Consider the following 12,006-nt stretch of genomic DNA (forward strand, 5'->3'; position numbering starts at 1 on the left):
TCCTAGCCCAGCCCCGACTGCAGCAAATAGTTTGATTTGTCCATATGAAATAAATTTTTATTAATAATTGCAGCCACTTTTTAAATTTTCGGGGGCGCTGCCCCCGAACCCCCGACTATCACACCGAATATTTTTTCTTTGCTACACCCCTGTTTGCCCCCCTCTCACATGATTCCTAGCTACGCCACTGCCCAACAACACTAATTTTCAGTTCAGATTTAGTCGGACTTCTCACCAACTGGCAACCACAAAGGCTCATAAGGCACTGCACCCGCACCAGGTGCAAAACTTGGACACGGCTTCCTTTGTGTCGGGAGAAGTGAGTTTCATTTCTGTCCAAAACTAAATTCAGTTAACCTTAACCAAATCCAATTATATATATAAAGCACACAAATCTATTATACATATGCACCTCTACACGTGTTATTTTTTATTGATGAGGAATAGTAATTGTAAATTGTTAATTTGATTTATTGCATGAATTAAGGAATGATGAATTGATGATATAATAATTATTTTTATTTTATTAGAATCAACTTAAAACTGTTAACAATTATATATATATATATATATATATATATATATATATATATATATATATATATATATATATATATATATATATATATATATATATATATATATATATATATATATATATATATATACCTTCCCCGCACCCCCCCACACCCAGGTTTTTTTTAAGTGTCTTACTACAGCTGCACACATGTGACATAGCTCAAGAGACTTTACTTGACTCTTATGTTTGGTTGCATTCAAATGTGATTTGGAATCTCATGCAAATGAGAACCCGAATGTGTTTTGAAATCACATTTGGAGGGAATCTCGTGATTTCAAATTATATGATGGAATATGTGATTTGGAATCATGACTTCAAGTGACATTTCCATCTCATGTAATCTAGTAAGTACACATTCAAATCAAGAATAACTTGCCTAGGACCACACCACCTAATACAAACAACATAAAATTGAACATAACTGATTATGGGACCGACTCCAGTTACACCATAAATTTGCTTTAATGGGTAATTTGAATCATAAATATCAGAAAAGGAAGCAGGTGCAAGAAGCCATGCATGAAACATGAATAAAGAAGCAAATGTTAAGATATCTCCCAGTTACATGAGGCATTTAGAAAGCATAATGGGAAGCGAGTAATAGACAACAAATAAAAACAAGTCACATACAAATACAATTAAAACATTTTTTTATTATAAATCTCACTTCTCGAAAAAAGTATTTATTATACATGTTGATTTTATAATGGAACACAATTTTTTAAACAAAAAGTGCCATGAAAAAGGCATCTGAAGAAAGTTCACTTTCGAATCAAGCTTTCCATCTTTTGAAGCATGAAAAAGCAGGTATCACATTTCGAAAAAAGCAAGCTTTTGATGTATGCCACCAGTTCAGAAAACTAGGATAAGAGTGGATATCACATTGTAGAGGATAACACAACATCCCAGCTTATCATGCTTTTCTGGATAAGCGGGTGCGTCCAAACATTACCAAATGTCACCATTATTAGGAATTAGGTGAGAATGAACACTGACCACATATATAGTATTATGAAGTACACCAAAGAGTTCAAGGAAGAGTTTGATAGCGATGTAGCACTTCAAACAGTTCCCATGCAACAGATTCCATGCAATGATAATGAAAAGCAACAGTTGAATAATTGGCCGAGTAACTTTCAGTTCTGTCCAGGAATTAACAGATATCAGGTGCTTTGCTTAGTCCACGTAAAAGAAGACCCAAAATCTGAATATTAGATAACAAAAAAGAAGAGGGAAAACAGAAGTCCAGTAGTAGGACAATAAATACAAAATTTGGCAGCAACCTGAAGCCACATTATGGTTCAATTGCCCATCAAATCACAACCTGTCTAACCAACTAATGATACTTTCTTGAGAGCCAAACTGCAAATCCTGAAAAGTTTAGAAAGATAATATCAACAAATTCATAAAACCAATGATACACTTTAAGGGGCCAAAATAGATGGACTGAGAAAGCATAATCTTACAGCAAGATCAGGTGGTGTTCCAAGCTGTATGTCATCAAGATCAGCAATACTGCTTCCTGTATAAATGTCTTTCTCGAAATCATTCTTGATACCATTGGACTCTGTTAAAGGAAGGGGTAGCTCCAGCCCCAGCTCTTGAACAGGGGGCCAAGCAGCCTCAAGTATTTCATCACAAAAAAGAAATTTGTCTACAACAGCATCATCTGGATCATCAACGGCTTGTGATTCACCTGGCCACCAATTTACCCCAACACACCCCGGTTCAACATTATGAAAGTTTGGTATTGTAAAACTGGTCTCTCCAACCTAATCTCCATGATATGTCAAACGAATAACCAAACAACAATGCATCAACATCAGACTTACAAACTGCATCAAGAAAACTTGTAATTAAGAAATTATATGATTCAATGGGAGAAGCAAATTTAACTCCGATGCAAAAAAGTCACTTCTGTCACTTAAGAATAATCTGCACTAATATTTTATAGTAACTAAGAAAGAACAAAAGCAGCACCCTTATATTCAAACTTTATGAAACCATCGATATTCAAAATAATTGTGAAAGTCTAAGGAATGCAATGATCATCAATATTGAAGACATCATGCAGAGAAGTTGAGCATGATACTGAATCTGAACAGCACAAATGTCTGTTCCATGAACCAAGGTAAAATAGATGGTAACATGATGGTATTGGTATGCAAATATAAAAATCAGTTATTTCTAAATCCTTATCTGTTACCTGTGGGGAGAAATGTGCTTCCCTTTCATCGCCATCTTCAAACAAACTATGCTTTCCAAGCCTAGGAGGATTTGGAGTATTCGTGTTCGGAGTTTTAGGACTGGCTTCAAGTGTCTTAATGTCCATGTCCTCCCCCGATTGGTTGACATTGTTCTTACCAGGATGCTTTTGGTCATGTTGGTAGAATATTTTTGACACCACAAACTCTCCATCCCTTTCATCCTCATCTGTACCAAGATGGTATTGATGCATCACCCAGTTTGTTTTATCAGGCTTGCTGCCCTTGGATGAACTTGTATAAAGAACCATTATCTTCTTAAAACCTTTCTGTACACCATTCTCAATGATAGGCTTTGTTTTTCCTGTCTTATGCCACCGTACCTGCTTTACAGTTAAGTTACACTGCATGTGGATCTTTCGACGTTTACGCTGACCTGTATTATATGCATTGGAAGTTCGATGAAAGAAATGAACACTGCTTCCATCCTTCTTGATACCTGCATTATAATAAAGGACTTTTTTAATTTAGCATGTTGATGGCAGAAGAGCATGTGCAAATTTAACATCCATCACCTGGCAGATTTTCAGGATGAGTGAAACATATTCCATCTTTTCCCTCGAGTGTTGGAATGAATTCATCAATGAACAAATGAGGCTTAGCATTCCCATATCCAACTTTTCCAGATAAATGTCCTAAAAGCTCTATATCAGAGGGATCAAACTTAACACCTGCAGGCAGACCTGGCCATTCAGTTGAGACCTGCACAAGACATGCCCAGTTTCATTAACCAAGTTTGGTCTTATATATGCTGCAAGAAAGAGATGCCAAGCAGAATCTAGAATGCAACAACATGCTTGTAAAATTTTGTGATTGTTGCAGAAGAAAAACACTGTAGGCCAAGTTTTAAAAAACATACAATATATCTCAAAGCAGACCATATGCATGCCAAAAGCAGTTTTCTTAGAGTGCAAGAGATGGGAGATGGGAGAACAGAAACCAAAAAATAAAGCGAAAATACTTGTACAGTTGCATGTGTTTTTTGCCTAATCTAAACCCATAGATGTGATCTCAATGCTTTATTTAGTAGAAAAAGAATACTAGTTCATGTTTAAATGTGTTTTTCTTTTTTGTTGGATAATCCAAGGGAAAAAAAACCCAAACACCGACCACATATTGGCTGGCCCCCAGTTGGTAAAACCCTTGAAGTCCCCCCTGCAAGAGATGGGAGAAGGGAGAACAGAAAGCAAAAAATAAAGAAAAAAATACTTGTGCAGTTGCATGTGTTTTTTGCCTAATATAAACCCATAGATGTGATATCAATGCTTTATTTAGTAGAAAACATATACTAGTTTAAATATTTTTCATGTTTAAATGTGTTTTTCTTTTTTGTTGGATAATCCAAGGAAAAAAAAACCAAGCACCGACCACACATTGGCTGGCCTCCAGTTGGTAAAACCCTTGAAGTCCCCCTTGCCCACCAGGGAGTACACCCAGCTTCCACCTTCAAGCAAGGGACGCCACCCATGGCTTTTAGCTCAAAAAAAAATCAATGGTTCATATTACACTAAAAAATTGAAAATCAATAATTCTTGTTAAATATTGATTTGATCCAAAGCATGGCTTTTAATGAAGAAGTAATAATAAACACATCTGCAGGTTTGGATTAAGCAAAAAATGCACACAAGCACATTTTTTAAAGGGGTCTGGGATGCTCTCTCTCTCTCTCATATATATATGTATATATATATATATATATATATATATATATATGCTAAGTGGGGTTTTCGGCATTTTCAGTGCTTTTTTCGCAATTCCTACCCCCATAGATGTGTTCAGCATGGTCGACTTACAAGGAATCTACACTCAGATCATGTGTTTTGGATGAAAAAATGACATTTAGAGCCTCAAAATTTTACAAAAAGTTTGGACCAGTGATTTTTCAAACCTTATAAAAATTCAGCCATGTGATGGGATTGAATGCTCCAAGAGCTTATTCCCATAAAATCATGTATGTAGATCACATCTGTACGGTCAGAATTTAAAAATAAAATGAAAAAAAAAACAAAAACCCATTGCATATTCGTTTTAGCTTGTTTGTATATATATATATATCATAGTCATCTGTGAGTATATTTCTCGTGATATTATAGGTTTGGTGATAAATCTCGGGAAAATCTCAGGGCTTAAAAACTATAAAAAATAATAAAAATAAGTAAGAAAATATCATGTTTAGACTAAAAATACATAAATAATAAAAGAAATAAGTAAATATCGTGATAATATCACCATATTATCAAATTGCCAATATTTTCAAAATAAAGCAATAGTTTACCTATATTATCGTTCGCTGAATTTTACAGCAATAATATCATGACATTTTGAAAATATCATCGATATTTGTGAATATGATATACACCTATATCATTCAAGGTAATATCCCAGCAAAGGTATTTCTTAGAGAGATTTTCAAAAGTTGAAAAATCTTGAGAAAATATCTGGAGTTTTAAAAATACAAAAATATGAAAAATAAAAAGAAATATAAGAAAATAATAGTTATTCTTGGAAAAATAAAAGGAATATAACTTTGAAAAGCTTTTAAAATACAAAAAATTGGCTTAAAATATATAAAATAAGTTTTTTTCAAAAAATATATCATGATATTTTTATTCATGGCGATATTTTGAAAATATCGCTATATTTTACCTTTAATATTGGTTCACCTGGATTTGCCGATAATACCGTGATATTTTCAAAATATCGACGATATTGATGATTGTGATATATATATAGATAGATGGGATATCATTTGCTACCCCTCGTGGTAAGGAACCCCCTAGTTGGAACTCATAGAGGGAGGTTGTTTTGACCAAATCTGACCTCATGGATGTGTTCAGCATTGTCAAAAATAGTAGGACTTGACCCTTGGAACATTATGTTTTTTTGAGGTTTGAAAATTTGGTACACTGTACGCAATTGATTTTTCAATTCTTGTAAAATCTGGCATATACGTCAGAAAAACAAGTTCCAAAGGTCAGTTTCTACTAAACATAATATACGTACCCTCGTGGTAAGGAACCCCCTAGTTGGAACTCATAGAGGGAGGTTGTTTTGACCAAATCTGACCTCATGGATGTGTTCAGCATTGTCAAAAAATAGTAGGACTTGACCCTTGGAACATTATGTTTTTTTGAGGTTTGAAAATTTGGTACACTGTACGCAATTGATTTTTCAACTCTTGTAAAATCTGGCATATACGTCAGAAAAACAAGTTCCAAAGGTCAATTTCTACTAAACTTAATATATACTTATATAGACTACATCTAGAGGGTCAGATGTGTAGAAAAAACTAAAATAAAAACAAAATTATTACATTTTTTTACTAAGGGGTTCCTTACCCACGAGGGTAGCAAACATTACCTTTATATATATATATATGGAAAAATATTTTCTATTAATGACAGTAAGAAACTAATGAGCTAGAAATCATAGATGCATGTTGTATCAACTCAATCTAACCACATAGATGTGTTCAGCATGGTTTGTTTGTTAAGGATCAAGACTTGGATCGTGCTTTTTTTATTTAAAAATGTGATCTTTTGAGTTACGAAATTTTGATACATTGTGGGCCATTAATTTTTGGATCGTGTTGTTGTTGTTGTTGTTGTTGTTGTTGTTTGTTTAAAAACTTAATTACTTGTCATAATCACATGATTCAAAACATGTTTTCTACTAAACAAACCATGTAGATCACAACAGTAACATTTGAACTACAAAAAATTAGAAATTTCTAAAGAAAAGAGTGATTTATACTCATTAGTTTCTTACCTTCATTAGTAACCAATATTTACCCTATATACATATATAGGGAAGGGGGGCTGTGCAACCAAAGGAAGATGCAATATCTATAACCAATGATGATCGGATGGATCTCCTTCTCCTGTATTTGAGTGTTTCATTGATCAGACCTTATACATGAATATTTTATATCTAGACATGTTTTTCTAAACATAAAAAATGGATGGCTCACAATTTTACAATACAAAGTATTGTCAGCTGTCGATTTTTAGTGCTTTAAAAAATGCATCTACATATCGAAAAATCAATATATAGAGCCCGATCAATAAAAAACTCAATGGCCAGAGAAAGAATGCAGCTCAATCATCATTGGTTATAGATGATGCACCTTCCTTTGGTTGCACAGTCCCCCTTGCCATATATATATATATATATATATATATATATATATATATATATATATATATATATATATATATATATATATATATATATATATATATATATCACTGGTTCTGCCCACTTTCTCGTTCTGCCGCCTCAAATTAGCATTTTTTTGGTATTTTTTCTCACATCTAACACCATAGATGTGATCTATAGGTTTTGTTTAGTGGGAACCGGCTTTTGGATCACCGGAATCTGACATGTATACAGGTTTTTCCGGTGATCAAAAATCAATGGCTATGAAGATACCAGTTTTCCCGGCTCATAAAAATATGTTTTTTAATTGAAAAAACATGATCAAAGAGTCTATTCCCACTAAATTGAGCATGCTAAACACATCTAACGGTTCAGAGAACGGGGCAGAACGAGAAATGGGGCCTAATATGTTCAGCTCTCTCTCTCTCTCTCTCTCTCTCTCTCTATATATATATATATATATATATATATATATATATATAGTAGAGAACAGTTGTTTCATGCCCAGCATGAGCAAATGGGTTTCCGGGTTTTCCGCAAATCTGACCCTACAGATGTGTTTCACATGGTCAATTTGCTAGGCAACGACACTTGGATCATATTTTTTGAATAAAAAATGTGATTTTTTAAGCCTTGGATATTTATGTTATTTACAAAGATTTTACACGTTTGATTTTGAAACCTCATAGAAATCTATCCGCTGTTGCAAGAGTGGATTCCTGTAAAATCAAGCACATAGAACACATCAATATGGTCAGATTCGAGAAATACATGGAAAAAACCCTTCAAAAGCCCCATAGGCTGAATCCCCGCACCCCCGCACCCGGGTTTTTTGGAAGTGCCGAATCCCCGCACCCGCGCCTGCACCCATGTGACATAGTATATATATATATATATATATATATATATATATATATATATATATATAACATTAAACTAGTGATAGTTAACAGATTCAACCTTATCAAAATGACTAAAATACCCTCAAAAGAATGGCATTTTTTAAAATGCATGGTTACTTTTTGGCTGAGTTTACTTCCCTTTCATTGCCATCTTCAAAAAAATCCAGGGAATGTTTTCTACAAATTAAGTTATACATTACATATGCAAGTTCAAATTAAGCAAACACCTGCAACTATGTTTTGTGGAACCAGTTAGGACAGTTACAGTTACGATTAAATTGGTTAGGACCTACAATTACAGTCAGGGACATAATAATTGACTATGGCAAAGATGCTAAATATGGTCTTTCAATAACTCACATAACATAAAGCATAATAATGAAATTTTCCATATGCAGAACGCAGGATCAACCAAAATTTATTGAGGAACATGATAAATGAAATTAAGAACCAAAGAGTAACTCATAAAAATAGTTAGCAGCTTTTATAACATTTAATTAATATGTATACCATGAAATTATAAAGCCATCAACAACGACAAATAAAAATGGAGGGTCCCAAAAAGAAAAGGTGAAAAGCAAATAATAGCATAGGTGACTCATACATCACTGTTATCGATTTGGTAATTGCAGTTTGGGCATTGCCTTTTTGCTTCTGTTCCCCAATCATTTATTTGACAGCTAGAAAGTTGGGTAGCATTCTTAACTTTCCTTGCAATCCCTCTGCTATCGATCAGCCATGTCCTATAAAATTATTCATTAAAACATTTGTTAACAAAAACTTTTGAGTGAAAGAAGGCATAGGAGAATAAGAATAAGACATAGGCAATGAAAGAAACAAGCACAGCTATTATCCAAAGCATGCCAAGAGTTGAAAATATGCCTCCAAAGCTCCAATATTATCAAGCTGTATGGCAAGAAAATTACTGCAATCACATGCAACCTAGCATTAAAATAATAACACAAATAGCAGAATGCACGTATTTTGAATGCCACATCACTAACATAGGCTTTGTTTGTATGCAGAAGCAAAACTCATCTGAAATTTATCATAAGTAGTTTGACTCAATATTAACTATAAAACACCATATGAATTTGTTAATTGTGCTGCACTTGTAAGATAGACCCACATGGTCTTAGGTAATAAATTTGTTAGTTCACAACAGCATTCATGTCACCAAATATAGCTTTGTTGGTAACAAAATCGATGTGATGGCGGTTGTTATGGAAATGGTGGCATTGATGATCATGAACAACTTTGGTGGTACTTGTAAGAGGTTCATAACAATGTGATTTTTGTGACTTTTGTGATGCTGGAGGTTGAGTCATGATGGTTATGACAATAGATTGTGGTTAGGTGGAATCGATGTACTTACTGACCGTTACCATGTCTATTCTAGAGAGTAGCAATCATAGAGGAAGCAAGGGTGATGACTGGTCATGACTGGCTCTCAGGTAAACAACTCCTGGCTTTGTGCAGTGAAAATGGCAAGAAAATTTGGTGATCTCAATGTGATCTAGCAGGAATGATAAAGGCAAAAGTTGTGGACAATTGGAAATCATGGGTAGCATCCTACAAAGCGAATGCAGTGCCAGAACTGGTGTCCAGGTGGAATTGTGGGATGAGGACGATCATGGTGACTACTGTATGTTGATGACTCTAGCAGAAGCAGATGAGGGTCTCAGTGGCACTTCTATGGGGTAATCTTAATAGTGCTGGTTATGTTGGACATAGTGGTGAAAAGGTGGAAAATAAAGTTGTTAAAGAGACAACCAGTGTGTGTGTGTGTGTGTGGAAAAGCTAGTTCAACGTGGTTCTGTGATGATATGGGGTGTGTATGTTGAGGAGAAAGAGGTGCTGATAGCACCCACCACAAATTGTGTTGCTTAAGCAAGCCAACTGGCACAATAGAAGATTCAACTATGAGTCATCCTGTTGTTGGTTTACCAATTGTTATATGTATGAAGGACACAAATTTCCCTTTTCTTATTTATTTGTGCATCCATCTAAAACCTCGTGGACCTTCAATTCATATGAACATATGTACGAGGTCAGACAAATTTTGACATAAAAAACCAAGTAAGCATTTGGCAGTTTGATATCTTTGTAGAGTAAAACAAACAACAGAAACTCGATGGTGTAAAATGATTGCATTGTGGGAGCCTGCTTCCATCTCATGAAGCCAAGCTTCCACCTAGTCAGGAAGAAAATCAGGTTGCAAATGGATTCCCGGGCCACGCGATCATGATTCAACAGTAAGAATCATCAACCTATAAATATGAACATGGATACTTCAAACATCAGTTCCCATCGTGCATATCAACCAACTCATCAACCTGAGCCAAAAGTCAACCACCAAAGACAATGAAAGAAACAAGTATGCTAGCCAGCTATTAGCTTGCTGTCCCGTACCACTGATTCCTTCTATGTTGCATGACCATGATCATGATGATAAAATACAACATCATGATTGAACATTCCAAGATTAAATAAGCCTACTGATTTTAGTCTTCTAAACCATGAATTATTCATGTTCTGGCTTCTCAGTTGAAATATAAAAAAAAAACACAAAAAAAATGAGTTTTGTACACCATGCCTCACATAAGTATTAATGTTTTTTCTAATTGATCGTTGTAAGAGTGGCCACCATGTGAACAGCAGCTGGCGCATCTTCTCTAGAGTGAGTAGAGTGTATCATCAGACAGACATCGGGTGAAGTGCCGCCGTTGATTGCGTGAAATCAACAGCAGCATTTTTTTCTGCATTTTTACACTTTTAGTGGTGGTTCAAAACTGAAGTCAAAAAAAAAAAAAGGACACGCTGCTCAAGGCTGAGCGTCTGATGCCTGGGAGTCTGACGATACGCTCGATTCTCTCTAGAGTAACAAATTTAGCAATAAAAATATATTGAAAGAACCTGTTGAGACATATCATGGCTTCTAATGAAATGCCTACCTTGCACATAGCAGCAGGAGTCATAGCCAATTCTGGCCCATGGAATTTTATGATCCAAAACAGGCAGATATTCAGGTCCCATGGTTCTTGCACAGAAACATGGAACTTTTTTTTACTAGGTTTCTACCTGCCTCTAATAAGCCATTTTAGCCATTACACAGCACAAGTTCATATTACAAAAGTGTTGTGTCTGGTCATGTCGTGTTATTCAACTGTTAGATGGTTTTGAAAGATTATGAGAATAGCCAATACGCACCAGCCACCCACAAGATTCTAGAATATTTCATTATCTGAATATAATGGATGCTTGATATGGCCATTGTCATAGAGATACTGCTATTAAAATAAAAAAAACAAGATTCCTGCTATAATACTATAATTTGGTCTAGAAGAGATGGATAAGCCATAGAGATATTAATACCCACCAAAGCAGAAACCTAACCCGCATAAATCCTCGAGAACTGGTACCAAAAGAATATGAAGACACTATGAGTACCGATAGCCCCATTCGATCTAGTGAAATGCATGTTTCAGCTCCTAAATGACTTACTAATCTAACAGGCAAGTGACTATCGTGAAACCGAGAGGTAGTAATACCAAACAAAGTAGAAAGACAACACTAACGTAGAACAGGAATTTAAGAAACCATCAAGAACCAGCATCTTCCAAAAGAATAGCAAGAAACGACTGGATAGCCTAGCTAACTAATGCACGTTTCAGCTGCCAAATAAACTGAATAACCTAGCAGACAACTGATTACAACGAAGCCAAAGCGTCGAAAATCTACCCAATGTAAGACTTTCATCGCAACCAACACCCATCAGTCAACGAAACAAAGAAGAGCTACTCAAAAAACTCCTCACCTCAACGCATTACAACAAAATCGTAACTCCCATGAAAGCCCCAACACATCAATCCAACAATGCCGAGTTCGCCGTCTCGCATTCCTACCACCATTATCTCAATAACACAGCCACATCCAAACACTCGCCAAAACAAGAAGAAACCAAGAACCCACCATCGAACTCATGTTGCCTCATGCCCAAAACAACATCATCTTGCGACTTGACAGGTTTATGGATGTTGGGTACTTCATTCTTCATCATCTTCCGCACACCACCAAAAGGGAAAAGCTCAAAATCCACCAT

General features: G+C 35.2%; 1 protein-coding gene across 1 annotated transcript; it reads right to left on the reverse strand.

Moving 5' to 3' along the window:
• Positions 1–1,897: 1,897 nt before the first annotated feature.
• LOC149833131 (SUPPRESSOR OF GAMMA RESPONSE 1-like) lies at positions 1,898–12,006 on the reverse strand. Its single transcript, XM_090013369.1, has 6 exons — positions 11,828–12,006; positions 8,509–8,647; positions 3,360–3,546; positions 2,787–3,283; positions 2,047–2,352; positions 1,898–1,951 (listed from the first exon to the last, which is right to left on the reverse strand). The coding sequence occupies exons 1-6, from the start codon at positions 12,004–12,006 to the stop codon at positions 1,898–1,900; spliced, it is 1,362 nt and encodes a 453-aa protein (XP_089869495.1).

The sequence above is a fragment of the Nuphar pumila genome, chromosome 7 (genome assembly GCF_984573655.1).
Source record: "Nuphar pumila chromosome 7, dmNupPumi1.hap1.1, whole genome shotgun sequence".
Lineage (NCBI taxonomy): Eukaryota > Viridiplantae > Streptophyta > Magnoliopsida > Nymphaeales > Nymphaeaceae > Nuphar > Nuphar pumila.